Raw genomic sequence first — 16,282 nt, forward strand, 5'->3', positions numbered from 1 at the left:
ATTTTGAGGCCCCCATGTTGCCACTCTTCAGAGGAGAGTCAAAGAGAACAACAACTTGCAATTGGCCTTAAATCGCTTTTCTCATGATTGGATGCACTTGTCTACGAAGTTCAAGGCTTAATGAGCTCACCAAACCAATTGTGTGTTCCAATTAATCAGTGCTAAGTAGTTACAGGTATTCAAATCATCAGAATGACAAGGGTGCCCACATTTTTGCATAGCCTATTTTTCACATCTGATTTAATTTCATACAACTTAATATCGCTACAGTAAAAATATTTGTCTGGACAATACCCCAGTACTCAGATTTTATTAGAAAATTAATGGCAACCCACTGTGATCAGCTTCTGTGACGACAAAGTAAATTATTATGCAGCCTCAGAGGGGTGCCCAAACTTTTTCATACCGATTGTATACATAAGACATTTGTATGTCTTTATTATTTTGTAACTTCTGTGAGTGGAATGTTTACTGTTCATATTTATTGTTTATTTTACTTTTGTTTATTATCTACCTCACTTGCTTTGGCAATGTTAAAATATGTTTCCCATGCCAATAAAGCCCCTTGAACTGAATTGAGAGGACTGTGTGAAAGAGAGAGAGTGAGATGCTCACTCACATACAGCTTATGCAGATAGTTCTACTACTGTACAACTCACACACATAACATGAATATCAATGTATATAGGCATAATCACTGATCATACTTCCCTTTTGTATTGGTTTGCATCACAGTCACGGGGGAAAGGGTAGGTTCAGTTAATTAGATTTTGTTCATCTAAACCCAAATAATGTATCTCTATGATTCAAAGTATGTAGGTATTATTGCATGTTGACTAACCAATCGCAGTGAAATTAGATTAAATATAGTCATGATCAGTTTCATATATTTCAATCATGTAAATTTAGTAGATTGGCTTGACAGTGGCATTGACGTTGTTGCTTGGCTAGCAAGCGAAACTTGACATTACACATCGTTTACTTTTGGGAAAACTGCTCCAGACACTTGCCAGCTAGCTATCCTTAGTTCAAATAGCCTAAATAAATGTTTTGTAATAATATGAAGCTGAAATTATAAACTATAAATTATAAACCCACCATAGTGATGTCGACGAAGAAGTTATGAAAATGTCCCAGGCGGAGGTTCTTGGTTGAACGTGAACGTGCATTGGACTGTAAGGAAACAGAGCGCGCGCGCCTCATTATCATATTCAAATGAATTGCAATTCTGCAGACCCGCGAAAAAGAGCACTCCGTGAAGAATAGCCTGCTCATGCGGCACTAACGAATTTCCAGCTGAAAGGATAAATAATCCGATACAAAGGGTAAGACACGTAGGCTTACTATGCCTTTTATTAGAGATAAACATGCTTTTAATGTTGTGAAAAAGTAAAGTTTCCCATGTATTGACTCTGGTGCGTTTGCAACGGTTCAAATGCCAAACAAACCTGTGGAATGCAATCACCATTTCTCCAGTATTGTTCTGTATTTCAAGAGCGTGGCCATTTGTCTCTGTTTGCAAAATGTGTTTATTGCAGGCGGTCTAACCTCGGCTTCCTCAATTTCGTTTCAGCCTAGGGTTGGGCCTCAAAATGAACTCATGAGGGGCTGCAGTGGTTCAAGGATCTTCACATCCATACCCACACATGTAGTCAAGAGTTGGCCCTAGCCTTTTGGGGTCAACCGAAACTAGGCTGAACACATTACATTTTTAACCATGTTTATTTCTGATAAAAGCTCGTTAATTTCATGATGAAAGCTAGTTCATTTCATCTGGCATGTAGCCCAGTTTCATAATATTATTTTATGTCCCAGCTGCTTGATGTAGTTTAAGTAATCATGAAAAAAAAAACAGGCTTCAGGGCATTCCCCCTCCCCCCGCCAGCTATTAGTGCTATTGATCACTGTGGCATCATCTCGCCTTCTGAAAGTTCTATTCCCAGCCTATTGTACTACGTCACAAGGCCTGCTTCGCTATTGTTGGAAATGAGACCTGCCCACGTTGCTGGTAGTTGAAATTTAAACAACAATTACTCATGCAACTGAGGTTGTCCCATTGTTTCCTATAGGAAAATATAAGTTTGTCTGTATTTTGCCAAATCTCGCAGTGTATATATATTTTTTAAATTGTTATGACTAACATGGTGTCCATTCTCCTAATTATGTAATACTGGGCAGTGTACTCCGTTAAACGCTAGCTCTGAAATACCCTTTGCCATTGGACCGCTGTGCCCCCCCCCCCCATTGTTTTCCTGTGGATAGGCATGCTGGTATATTTTGCCAAACATCTGTGTAGTAGGGTCACTTTAGTAGGGTGCCACATGAGTGTTTACTTTGAAGTTCTTCTCTAAGCAGTTGTGGTTTGCTGTTGTGACAATATGCCTGGTCTGAACTGTTGGTTGTCTTTGGTTGAACACTGTCCCTTTAGGGAAATGTGTCTTGAATATCAAACATAACACAACATCCCCACACAGTGCATAAATACATTCAACAATGGAAATCATGAGCAATATCACAAACTGTGGATGGGATAAATGTACATTTCATACAGTTCAGATTAATAGTGGGGTTGAATGATTTCTGGGGTCTGGCGGTTTGGTATACATGGGATCAAATCATCTTTGTCACGTGCTTTGTAAACAACTGGTGTGGAATTACGGTGAAATGCTTACAATATTTGATTAACTTTGCTAGCTAATGAGAACATTGCCATCTAAAGTAAATTTCACAACATGATGGCGAAGCTGTTTCTTACCAAATATGTGCCTGCTTTAGTAATGTCATCGTATTCCCAAGGCTCTATAGTGTAATTTAAACGAGTCAATAGCCCATGTTCTACTTTTACGCATCAATATGGCTGCGGCATTGATAAAAGGCAACGTTGTGACCGAGGTGCAAACCATGAATATGCAGCCTGATTTATTGTGGAGTTGGTTGTTGGAAATAAAATGTAACATGACATGTAGCCTCAAATTGAATTAACAGTTTACTTTGTTATAATTCTAACTAGGCAAATTGAGGCTTAAAATCAAAGCAGAGGTTGGAATGGTAGTATTTTTAATTAGAGAATTTAGACGTGAGCTAGCTTCTTTTGACACTGGTTTCCTCTAGACAAACATGCTTAGCAACCGGATATTAACGTGTTTGGTGGAGAGAATTAGTACCAATACTTGGATAATCCTTGTGATAGGAGGATAGCTGTGAGGGTTATGGGATCAGGATTAATTTGTGCAAATGCAGCCCAAAATTCAAGCATCCCATTAGTTCCTGCATGACCTGCCCCCCCAGATCCACGGCAACGGTACCGTAGTGCCAAGTCTAGGTCCAAGAGGCTTCTAAACAGCTTCTACCCCCAAGCCATAAGACTCCTGAACATCTAGTCAAACGGCTACCCAGACTATTTGCATTGCCCCTCCCCTCTCCACTCGTCTTCTATGCATAGTCACTTTAATAACTCTACCTACATGTACATACTACCTCAACTAACCGCTGCCCCCACACATTGACTCTGTACCGGCACCTCCTGTGTATGTATTTTTTAAAATCATTTTCACTGCTGCGCTTTTCGTTTTATCTTTTATTATTCCAATTTTTTTAGAAACTGCACTTTTGGTTAGGGGCTCGTAAGTAAGCATTTCACTGTAGTGTTTGGCGCATGTGACTAATAAAATTCCTCTAGACCACGATCAGCTAGCTGCTTTGTCTTGCTGACTTTGAGGGAGAGGTTGTCAACACTGCCAGGTCTGTCTCATCGTCGGTTGTGAGGCCTATATCACTATCGTGTTGTCAAATGTAATGATGTTGGCGTTGTGCGCGGCCACGCAGTCATAGGTGAACATGGAGTCCAGGAGGAGGATTAAGCACACTCCTGAGGGGGCAACAACCCATCTGCCATGCTGACGCTCATAACCTGGGGGCAGCCCATCAGGAAGTCCAGGATCCATTTGCAGGGGGATGTGTTCACTCCCAGGATGCCAAGCTCAGTGATGAGTTTGGAGGGCATTATGGTGTAGAACACTGAGTGGGAAGGGGCAGTGTAGAATGTGTTATCTGTTGGGGCGTTATGCGAAATGGCGTGGTTCCAAGGTGTCTGGGATGATGGTGCCTTTTTTTTAAGCGTTTCATGATTGCAGATGGGAACAGGGACTATGGGGGTTTTGAAACACATAGGTATTACAGACTTGGTCAGGGAGGTTTACAATGTCTGTAAAGACACTTGTTAGCTGGTCAGCTCATGTGCAGAGTACGTAAGCATTCTGGCTTTCTGAATGATAACCTATTTAAAGGTCTTAATCACATCGGGTACGGAGAGCGTGGTAAGTCTTCCAAAACAGCTGGTACGCTCACGCATGGTTCAGTGTTGCTCGCCTCGACATGAGCATAGAGGCTGGTAGGCTCGCGTCACTGGTGCAGCTAGCAGCTGGGTTTCCCTTTTTGTAATCTGTAATAGTTTGCAAGCACTGCCACATCCAAGCATCAGAACCGGTGTAGTATGATTTTTGCTCTTAGTCCTGTATTGATACTTTACCTGTTTTGATGATTCATCAGAGCCCAGCAGGAATTCTTGTTAGTGTCCCCGCTCCTTGACAGCGGGAGCTCTCACCTTTTCTCTCTGTGCAGATGTTGCCTGTAATCCAAGGCTTCTGGTTGGTATATGTGCATACGGTCACTGTGGGATGTAGTCAATGCGTATCAGCAGCCTGACTGTTGCGTGGGGGTGTGTGGTCGGTGGCAATCCTTAACCCCGCCCGTGCCACTCCATGAAGAGTGCTTCCATGCTAAACAAACGAACACCACTGATTTTACAGATCACTGCACCTGTACATACCCCCTCTGTAGACAGCCCATCTATCTACCTACCTCATCCCCATACTGGTATTTATAAAAATAAATAAAAATTGCTCCTTTGCACCCCAGTATCTCTACATGCACATTCATCTTCTGCCAATCTACCATTCCAGTGTTTAATTGCTATATTGTAATTACTTTGCCACCGTGGTCTATTTATTTCCTTACCTCATTACCTTACCTACCTGGTTAAATAAAGGTAAAATAAAAACATTTACTTGCCAGGTTTGCACTCTTGGGATTCTGTCAATCAGCCTCATGAGGTAGTCACCTGGAATGCAATTCAATTAACAGGTGTGCCTTGTTAATTTGTGGAATTTCTTTCCTTCGTGCGTTTGAGCCAACCAGTTGTGATAAGGTAGGGGTGATCAACAGAAGATGGCCCTATTTGGGAAAAGACCAAGTCCATATTATGGCAAGAACAGCTCAAGTAAGCAAAGATAAATGACAGTCCATTACTTTGACTGACCATGTCTAAATCTGGAAAATTTCAGTGCTGTTGCAAAAACCATCAAGTGCTATAATGAAACTTGCTCTCATGAGGACTGCCACAGGAAAGGAAGACCCAGAGTTGGCTCTGCTGCAGAGGATACATTCATTAGTTACCAGTCTCAGAAATTGCAGCCCAAATAAATGTTTCATAGTTCAAGTAAGACACATCTCAACTTCAATTGTTCAGAGGAGACTGTGAATCAGGCCTTCATGGTTGAATTGCTGCAAGGAAACCGCTACTAAAGGACACCGATAAGAAGACTTGCTTGGGCCAAGAAACATGAGCAATGGACAATAGACTGCAAGTCTGTCCTTCTGGTGTGAGTCCAAATTTGCGACTTTTGGTTCCAACCTCCGTGTCTTTGTGATGCAGTGTAGGTGAACGGACCTCCGCATGTGTGGTTCCCACCATGGTGTGGTGGTGCTTTGCTGGGGACACTGTCAGTGATTTTAATAGATTTTTAAAAATTCAAGGCACACTTAACCAGCATGGCTACCACAGCATTCTGCAGTGATACACCATCATTAGTGGAAACATCATTTTGTTTGTCAGAAGGATAATGACCTGAAACACACCTCCAGGCTGTGGAAGGGCTATTTGACCAAGGAGAGTGATGGAGTGCTGTATCTGATCTGGCCTCTACAATCACCCGACCTCAACCAAATTGACATGGTTTGAGTTGAGTTGGACCACAGACTGAAGGGAAAGCAGCCAACAAGTGCTCAGCATATATGGGAACTCCGCTGGTTGAGTGCCAAGCGTTTGCAAAGGGTCGCTACTTTGAAGAATCTAAAATATTTTGACTAGTCAAATTTTTGGTCACTACAAGATTCAGATGTTATTTCTTAGTTTTGACATCTTCACTATTCTACAATATAAACTAAGACTGCGCTACAGGGAGACAAAACGGACAGCTGATCGTCCTCGCAGTGGCAGACCACGTGTAACACCTGCACAGGATCGGTACATCTGAACATCAAACCTGCGTGACAGGTACAGGATTGCAACAACTGCCCGAGTTACACCAGGAATGCACAATCCCTCCATCAGTGCTCAGACTGTCCACAATAGGCTGGAGTGAGGGCTTGTAAGGCAGTTCCTCACCTGACCTCACTGGTAACGTCTCCTATGGGTACAAACCCACCGTCGCTGGACCAGACAGGACTGGCGAAAAGTGCTCGTCACTGACGAGTTGCGGTTTTGTCTCACCAGGGGTGATTGTCGGATTCGCGCTTATCGTTATCGTGGACGGAATGAGCCTTACACCGAGCCCCCCCCCCCCCCCAGAAATGTCCAGGAACTTGCAGGTGCCTTGGTGGAAGAGTGGGTTAACATCTCACAGCAAGAACTGGCAAATCTGTTGCAGTCCATGAGGAGATTCACTGCAGTACTTAGTATCTGGTGTGGCCACCAGCTACGTTGACTTTTTTCTATTTTTTTATCCCCCCCTTTTTGTCAGGGACATGTTATTTCTGTTAGTCACATGTCTGTGGAACTTGTTCAGTTTGTCTGAATCTTATGGTAACAGTACAAATAAAGAAACCCTTCAAATCAAAACTTGTCAGACACATGGTTAGCAGATGGTAATGTGAGTGTAGCTAAATTCTTGTGCTTCTAGTTCTGACAGTGCAGTAATATCTAACAATTCTCCAACTACCTAATACACACGTCTAAAGGGGTGAATGAGAATATGTTCAGTTGAAGTCAGAAGTTTACCAATGCAGGAACTTGGTTTTTCACCATTCCTGACATTTAATCCTAGTAAAAAATCCCTGTTTTAGGTCAGTTAGGATCACCACTTTATTTTAAGAATGTGAAATGTCTGAATATAATTATTTCTTTCTTTCATCACATTCCCAGTGGGTCAGAAGTTTACACAATTAGTATTTGGTAGCATTGCCTTTACATTTAACTTGGGTCACATTTTTACATTTTACATTTAAGTCATTTAGCAGACGCTCTTATCCAGAGCGACTTACATGTTTTGGGTAGCCTTCCACAAGCTTCCCACAATAAATTGGGTGAATTCTGGCCCATTCCTCCTGACAGGGCTGGTGAAACTGAGTCTGGTTTGTAGGCATCCTTTCTTGCACATGCTTTTTCAGTTCTGCCCACACATTTCCTCTGGGATTGAGGTCAGGGCTTTTTGATGGCCACTCCAATACCTTGACTTTGTTGTCCTAAGCCATTTTGCCACAACTTTGGATGTATGCTTGAGATCATTGTCCATTTGGAAGACTCATTTGCGACCAAGTTTTAACTTCATGACTGATGCCTTGATGTTGCTTCAATATAGCCATATCATTTCGCTCCCTCGTGATGCAGTCTATTTTGTTGATGTGCACCAGTCCCTCTTGCAGTAAAGCACACCCACAACATGATGCTGCCATCTCTGTGCTTCATGGTTGGGATGGTGTTCTTCGGCTTGCAAGCTTCTTGCTTTTCCTCTTAACATAACGATGGACAAATGGTTAAATTTGTTTCATCTGACCAGAGGACATTTCTTAAAAGTATGATCTTTGTCCTCATGTGCAGTTGCCAACCGTAGTCTGTTTTTTTTATGGTGGTTTTGGAGCAGTGGCTTCCTTGCTGAGCAGCCTTTCAGGTTATGTCGCTATAGGACTCGTTTTACTGTGGATATAGATACTTTTGTACCTGTTTCCTCCAGCATCTTCACAAGGTCCTTTGCTGTTCTGGAATTGATTTGCACTTTTTACACCAAAGTAAGTTCCTCTCTAGGAGACTGTGTCTCCTTCCTGAGCGGTATGACTGCTGTGTGGTCCCATGGTGTTTATACTTGTGTACTATTGTTTATATGGATAAATGTGGTATCTTCAGGTGTTTGGAAATTGCTCCCAAGGATGAACCAGACCTGTGGAGTCTACAATTGTTTTCTGATGTCTTGGCTGATTTCTTTTTGCATTTTCCGATGTCAAGCAAAGAGGCACGGAGTTGGAAGGTAGGCCTTAATACCTCCAATTGACTCAAATGATGTCAATTAGCTATCAAGCTTCTAAAGTCATGAGATGTATTGGTTATTTCCAAGCTGTAAACAATTATCATGTACAAAGTAGACGTCCTAACCGACTTGCCAAAACTACAGTTTGTCAACCACGCCACACATTTCTTGTTAACAAACACATTTTAATGACTCCAACCTAAGTGTATGTAAACTTCCAACTTCAACTGTATATGGATGGCTGAGCGGCAAGGTGTAATAGATGGCATAACATTCTGTATATACATGTGATATGACGAAGGTATGTTAACATTAGAGTGCATTGCTTGACGTGACTAAGTGATCTGTTAAAGTAGCCAATGACTTCTCTATGTATGCAGCAGCCTCTGAGTTGGTGATTGCTGTTTGTCCTTGAGAGCTGTTTGTGCATCTGTAAAATGAGTAGGTGTCAACTTTTGACTGGTACTGTAGTTGTCCTTAACTTCTGTTTGGTGTCCAGGTGAGGTTTGAGTCAAGTATAGTGCCATAGGTTAATACAAAGAGGAAATTGAAATGGTATGTCTGTGGATGGGCCCCATGTCTCTTGCAGATCTGGGCCCGGTTTCCTGATAGTTATGGAACTCTTTAACAATGCATCTGTCCTACAACAGCCGAAGACGTAACATGTGTTTCCCAAAAACGCCACACAGTGAGAACGTTCTGTGAGTGTGTCACTGGATCATGTTTTTTGCTACTGATAGTTCAAAATAAAGGTAGGGCTGCTCTCTGATCAGCTTTCTCCATTAGAATCATTCCCTAACATTAGTTACACAATAATGATGGATCGGCACCTTGACATATCACTTAACTGTTTACCCTATAATGCACTCAAATCAGATTCCTTTGGCACATCATTGCACACGTTAAACATTTTACTGTAGCCTGCGAATAGAACTCAATTGACTGAACTTTACATTTTTGCAAAACATGCTCTTTCTGTGCCGTAGACCAAGGTTTCCCAAACTCTGTCCTAGGGCCTCCCTTAGTGCAGATTTGTTTTTTGACCTAGCACTACACAGCTGATTCACATGATCAAAGCTTGATGATGAGTTGGTTATTTGAATAGCTGTGTAGTGCTACAGCAAAAACCAAAACGTGCACCCAGGATTGTCCCAAGGACCGACTTTGGGAAACTGTGCCGTAGACTGATCAGGTGAAAGCTATGATCCCTTATTGTCACCTATTAAATCAACAATTGCTGTATCATATTTTACTGTGCGCATCCTGATTCTTATAGGGGTACAATTGTTGATGTAGAGTGTGAACAGAACTGGCAAAAGGACACTGCCATGGGGTATACCTGTATTGCTGGTTTGTGGGTCTGATGTGTTCGCATTGAACAGCACTCTTCTGACCCGACTGGTGAGAACCCACTGACTTGAGGTGAGGCGCACATTGGCGTCCATGGTTGCAAGTTTGCAACAGAATATCAGGATGTATTGTGTTGAATACAGAAAGTTGCCAAATGATTCTGGCATATGAATGTCGTTTATCCAGGTGCATGGAGAATCAAGTCGTTTACTCTGCGGCCTGGTTTATAGTAGGGATGGGTGAAAAATCTCTTGCATATTGCGATATTATTTTGGACAATATATTGGTACTTTGATAACAAGTAACAATATTTTCTGTTAGAGTTAGCTAGCGCTAGTGGGCTGTACCTGCTCCAAAACTCTTTTTTTTTTCATCCTGTAGCTTTTTTTTTTCATCCTGTAGCTTGTTCTCAATCTTTAAAAAACAATAGTGAGCCAATAATTCAGCTTTTTATTTCCCTGACTGATCAACTCATTTCTATTGTCTCACTGCAGTAGACGTGTATTGAGCTATATGTTTGGTACTTCAAATTGCAATTGAATCGCCACCTAAGTGTCCCGATTTCGTATCACGAGTTACCTGGCAATTCTCAGCCCTAGTTTAGAGGAGAACTTGAAAGGGTCGGGTAGGCTTTGTGTGCCAGAGAAAGTGTTTGATAAAACATTGCCTTTTTTTTCTTCTCTCTGATGGGTTTAACGTAATAGAACTGTAGAAAATCCGTTACTAGAGAAGCACAACCTCATTCTTGCCAGTTTTCCAATTGACTGAATGTGGTTCTGTCCCATCTCCCCCAGATTCCAGTCTACGATGGAGATTGACAGTCTAATGAAACAGGCAAGTGATAGACCTGTCATGACTCTCTAATCCTGCTCATGGAGAGCTATAGGATGTGCTGACTTTTGTTCTTGGCCCAGAGCCAATACACCTTATTGGGTTTTAGTGCTGGTCTGGAAAGCCTGCACATGCTGTAGTTGTCAAGGACGAAGGCAGAGCTGGTGAACATTAACTCTCTATTAAACCTATACTGTTTAGTTTTTCCTTGTTGTGAAAATGATTACACTCCACACTAAGTGTCTTAAATTAATACTCTTTGTCAGCAAGCTGGGGGTCAGTCAAACTTCAGTGCATAAAGTACCGGTCTGATGTGAGCTCTAACGTGGCAGTCCCATTACTTCCCTTAAATACTGACAAGTTAAATTTGCATGATTTCGCTTATTCATAATGTTTGCTATACTCATGTGACTGACCAATACCTCAAGGTTTCTTTAAGCTGGGACAATGAAACTGAGATTTCTTTCTCTAAACAAGGTTCTGGGCGTACTGCCAAATTGCAGATACTGATAGTGAGGATTAGTTTAGTCACTTGCATGAACACAGAAATTGGTTTATAGAAAAGCACAACTAAAAAAAATCACACTGACAGGTTGGGTAACATTTCTGCTGAAAATGTTTCCTCTCCTGTGACTTCATTGCTCTTGAGCAAAAAAATTGCCACACAGTTCCCCTCTGAACACTGTTCTTTCTTTTGCAGGAGTTTGTCAGTGTCTGGGTCCAGGAGCCACAATTTCACGAAGATGACTTCTGGCACCAGCACGTTGACTATGAGATCTGTTTACATGTGAGTACTACTGCACGGCACGCTTCACTTGATGAACATCATTAAACATTAACATCTTCAGCTTCTGAGAAATTGAGGAAGCTGTGTATTTATTGTCAACTTCTAACTTCATGACAATCTGAAGTGGGGTAATATTGGCTATAAACCCTCTGCTAATTTGATTTACCTTCTTCCTGTGTTAAGACCAATAGCATGTGTTTTAGGAAGAAGAATTCCTCTGTGCGGAGGCGATACAGTGAGTTTGTTTGGCTCCGGCAGCGTCTGCAGGACAACACTATGCTCATGTACGTATAATCCATAGTGATAGTTCACTGTAGGCCCTCTTCACTGCATCATTTGATCACTCCTGCAATGATGTATGCACTTGTTTTTCAGGGGTTGACTATTCATACTTTTGGTCATGTGGTGTTCGACGAGCAGGTGTCCACATCTCTTTCCAAAATCATGAGCATTAATATGCAGTTAGTTGCCCCTTTGCTGCTATAACATTCTCCACTCTTCTGGGAAGGCTTTTCATTAGTGTAGAAACATTGCTGCGGGACTTGCTGCCATTCGGCCACAAGCGTTAGTGAGGTCTGTCACTGATGTTGAGTGATTAGGCCTGGCTCGCAGTCGGCATTCTAATTAATTCGAAAGGTGTTTGATGGGGTTGATGTCAGGGCTTTGCAGGCCTGTGAAGTTCTTCCACACTGATCTTGACAAACGATTTATGTATGGACCTCGCTTTGTGCACGGGGCATTGTTATGCTCCCACAGTTGGTGGTACAGAATTGTCTAGAATTTAATTGTATGCTGTAGTGTTAATATTTCCCTTCACTGGAACTAAGGGGCCTCTCCACATCCATGAAAAACAGTCCCAGAACATTATTCCTCCACCAAACTTTAGTTTGCACTGCATTGGGGCAGGTAGCATTCTCCTGATTCATCACTCCAGAGAACGCATTTCCAAAATCCAATGATTGCAAGCTTACACCACTCCAACCAACACTGGGTATTGTGCATGGTGATCTTGGGCTTGTGTGCTGCTGCTCAGACATTGAAACCCATTTCATGAAGCTCCCAGCGAACAGTTATTGTGCTGACGTTGCTTCCAGAGGCAGTTTGAAACTCTGTTGCAACCGAGGATAGATGCTCTTCAGCACTTGGCATTCCTGTTCTGTGAGCTTGTGGCCTACCACTTCGCAGCTGAGCTGTTGTTGCTCCTAGACGTTTCCGCTTCACAATAACAGCACTTACTGTTGACAGGTGCAGGGCAGACTTTTTGGAAAGGTGGCATCCTATGACAGTGCCACATTGAAAGCCACTGTTGTCCCTTTCCAGAGAGTTGCCCAAACTGCCTCCCCGGAACCCTTTCTTCAATATGAAAAACCCCTACAAGGTCAACCAGAGGATGAATGGCCTGCGGGAGTTTCTAGAGATGTAAGTGTCCTTGTTTATTCCTCTCCTCAGCCTTATGAATGGCTGCCAGGTTTTGCATGTTCAAAAGGTTTGAAGGGATGATCCAGACATCTATGGATCTGATGTAACCAAAGTCAGTTTGTCAGATGTTTTCCTACCTCAAGTGGTTGTCCGGTCAATAGTGATGAACAATTAGTGCTTTTGGAAGTCGTTTAGTTTAGATTTGAAAAAAATCTCAGCTTCGTGAATTTTAAAAAATACATTATGAAATGACATTACAATGAGTTGAGCTTTCTAATAGAAATGGAGCCAAAAATGGTGAACATTAACTTATGACATAAAATAATATGACTAAGTTTCTATTTGATTACTTTTCATTCCTTAAAGTCACCATCTCGGGCAGTAGTAGCCAGACGAGAACAGCTATACAGTGCATTCTGAAAGTATTCAGAGCCTTGACTTTATCCACATTTTGTTACTTTACAGCCTTATTCTAAAATTGATTAAATGTTTTCCCTCATCAATCTACACACAATACCCCATAATGACAAAGCAAAAAACGGTTTTTACATTTTTGCAAATATATTAAAAATAAACGTAAATCACATTTGCATAAGTATTCAAACCCTTTAATCAGTACTTTGATGAAGCAGCGACTACAGCCTCAAATCTTCTTGGGTATGATACTACAAGTTTGGCACACCTGTGTTTGGTGAGTTTCTCCCATTCTATTCTGCAGATCCCCTCAAGCTCTCAGCTTGGATGGGGAGTATCGCTGCACAGCTATTTTCAGGTCTCTCTAGAGATGTTAGATCAGGTTCGAATGGATTATGGTCATTGTAGTTAATTACCATGTTTTTACGCTGAATATTTGCTTAATGAAAACTACAACTCCCTTCAGGCGTGCGTCCCACAGCCCCTGACCTGATATCTCTCTCAGCATTGGCCTCACAAACTAAATGGAATTCAAGTAATTGAACTGATGTTTGTCAATTAGTTTAATAACCCAAAAATAAAATGTTGGTTAGTTGCAGTAGTGGAAAATACCCATTACCATACGAAAGCAAAGATGTGTTAATAGAAAATGACAAGTCAAAGTCACCCAGTAAAATACTACTTGAGTAAGTCAAAGTATTTGTTTTAAAATATACTTAAGTATCAAAAGTAAATGTAATTGATCAAATATACTGAAGTATCAAAAGTGTACATTTCAAATTCCTTTAAGCAAACCAGATGGCACCATTTTCTTGTTTTTTCAATTTAAGGGAAAGCCAGGGGCACGCTCCAATAACCAAATTTACAAACAAAACGTGTCAGAGCCAGTAGAAGACCAGGAATGTTCTTATGTACATTAGGGAACATTTTTGGGTGGATATTTCTATCCCAAATTAATAGCAATATAATTCCATCACATGAATTCAGATTTTCCTCTAGTATGACATTTCCTTTGTAAAGCCTCTGTATAAGATGTTATATTTATGGCACCAAACGCCATCCAGTGGCTTTTACCAGCAACTTAATTCATTTCCTCCACTCCACTTGAAACAGAAGCCACTTATGTACTGATTACAATGTTGATCTCATTTTTGCCTAGTTTCTCCTGTCATAGAGATTTGGCATAGGGTACCAGAGCTTAGAATAACGATTCACTTAATCTCCTAACACACTTTGTAACCTGGAGCACCGTTAACTTCAAAAACAAATTGAAAATATGGCTTGTGTGGTGTTATTGATGGTTGTATGTATCACTGTTCATTAATTAGCCAACAAATTCATATTTTTCTCCTCGTCCCCAGTATCCTCCAGGACCCCCTGCTGCTGTCTGACAGTAGAGTGCACCTGTTCCTCCAATCCCAGCTGAGTACGACCAAGATGGAGGCATGCGTCTTGGGCCGGACACGCTACACAGTGGCACAGGCCATCCAGATGTGTAGCGACTGTCACCGCACACGCTTCCCCATAGAGAAGGGCAGCAAGGTGTACTTCAACTCAGACTGTGAAAGGTAAGTAACGGTATGAACTCACCTAACAGGTGTGGCATATCAAGAAGCTACAGATTTCGTACAAAATTTTACAGATTGATTAAAACTGTTTTTCAATGACATCCATTGACTCTCAACAGCAATTGTCTATGAAAAAATGCATGATTTGATATCAGCTGCTGTCGGAGAAACGAAGCAAGCCGACATGACCTCTGCCCTTTTTATTCCGTACATTCAGCCTCACCAGCACCACGTCAAGTCTGGGCCACAGCCATGACTCTGGGGTCCCCCAGAGCCCCAGCCCTCTACCCTTTGACTGCAGCACCTGTGAAAATTCTGACGGCAACATTCGCATCCGGGATGCGGGATTCTTCAGCAGTCTGTCAGAGTCGTCGTGTGACCAGGAACACATGGAGCCCTGACACACCACTTCCACACACACGCACAAAGGGGCTGTTTCCCAAACAAAGATTAAGCCTAGTCCTGCATGCTAAATGGAGATTCTTTCAAGTGCTTTTTATTCCATGTCTAGGCTTAATCTTTGTCTGGGAAACTACTCAAGACTGTTTGCTACTGTTCCTGATGTGCTTCTCAAACCTCTGATTAACTGGTGGCGTAGAAAGGTGTGGTTCTGTTGGAATTCTCTCTGCGTCCCCATCGTTCTTTAAAAAAAAAGACTGAGCCATGTTTTCTTAAAGGATATTTTATTGACATACCCTCTATTGCGGACCAACTGGTGTTGCTCGTGAATGAGTCTTGTCCAAAACAGAACGTTGTCTTAATGCAATATCTCATTCTTGAATTCTAACTTGTGCCTTACATGTTGTTCCTTTGTATGTGAATCGGTTTACCTGCAATCATACTAGGAAAGGTTCTTAAATTATACTTAAAAAAATAAAAATAATAATTTGCACAATTAAACTGTGCTATAAGGTTAGCAAGGGAGGCAGAGTGTTGTATAGACTCACTTTTTAAAGTATTCCAAGTATCAATTTTTTTTTTTTTAATTAAGAACTAACTTGATGGTTTATTGACTTGGTGGTTGGTGCCCTTTGAAATCCTGGAATGTCCAAGTAATTTTTGTTGAAATGTGCTTTAGTTTCTTGTTAAGGTTATCCCTGGGCTTTCCTTCAGCAGTAACTTCAGTAGGCTTAGAAGAGGCTGGTGGGAAGTGCTGTAAGACTTATCATGATGGCTGCTATGGTATCAAACATATGAAACCACATTTGACGCTTCCATTCCAGCCATGACAATGAGCCTGTCTTTTAGCTCCTCCCACCAGCCTCTGGCCTAGATGTCTTCTGTTATGAGTGACGATCTATACTGAACAAAAATATAAACATTTAAAGTGTTGTTCCTATGAGCTGAAATAAAAGATCCCAGAAATGTTCAATATGCACAAAGCCTATTTCTCAATTCAAGCGTTTCTCCTTTGCAAAGATAATCCATCCACCTGACAGGTGTGGCATATCAAGAAGCTAATTAAACCATGATCATTAAACAGGTGCACCTTGTGCTAGGGACTAAAGACCACTAAAATGTGTGGTTTTGTCACACAATGCCACAGATATCTCAAGTTGAGGGAGCATGCAATTGACGTGCTACTGCAGGAATGTCCTGAGCTGCCAACGTCG

The 16,282-nt window shown here is 41.7% G+C and overlaps 1 protein-coding gene across 2 annotated transcripts; it reads left to right on the forward strand.

The window, feature by feature from the left end:
- The first annotated feature begins 1,143 nt into the window (after positions 1 to 1,143).
- On the forward strand, positions 1,144 to 16,041 carry LOC124012960 (sorting nexin-10B-like). 2 transcript variants are annotated; one of them, XM_046327057.1, is made up of 7 exons: positions 1,144 to 1,325; positions 10,445 to 10,484; positions 11,182 to 11,268; positions 11,452 to 11,552; positions 12,589 to 12,687; positions 14,463 to 14,669; positions 14,887 to 16,041. In XM_046327057.1, the coding sequence occupies exons 2-7, from the start codon at positions 10,458 to 10,460 to the stop codon at positions 15,068 to 15,070; spliced, it is 705 nt and encodes a 234-aa protein (XP_046183013.1). In that variant the 5' UTR covers positions 1,144 to 1,325; positions 10,445 to 10,457; the 3' UTR covers positions 15,071 to 16,041. The 2 variants fall into 2 exon arrangements, with proteins under 2 accessions (XP_046183013.1, XP_046183014.1); XM_046327058.1 differs by lacking the exon at positions 1,144 to 1,325 and adding an exon at positions 5,224 to 5,278.
- The last annotated feature ends 241 nt before the right edge of the window (positions 16,042 to 16,282 follow it).

This window comes from Oncorhynchus gorbuscha, linkage group LG24 (assembly GCF_021184085.1).
Source record: "Oncorhynchus gorbuscha isolate QuinsamMale2020 ecotype Even-year linkage group LG24, OgorEven_v1.0, whole genome shotgun sequence".
Classification (NCBI taxonomy): domain Eukaryota; kingdom Metazoa; phylum Chordata; class Actinopteri; order Salmoniformes; family Salmonidae; genus Oncorhynchus; species Oncorhynchus gorbuscha.

Excerpts from the sequence above, each read along its gene's own strand:
- LOC124012960 (XM_046327057.1), top strand. The coding sequence starts at position 10,458 with ATGGAGATTGACAGTCTAATGAAACAG. Across the intron at positions 11,553-12,588 it reads CAGGACAACACTATGCTCAT|AGAGTTGCCCAAACTGCCTC; the intron begins GTACGTATAATC and ends GTCCCTTTCCAG. Across the intron at positions 14,670-14,886 it reads TTCAACTCAGACTGTGAAAG|CCTCACCAGCACCACGTCAA; the intron begins GTAAGTAACGGT and ends CCGTACATTCAG.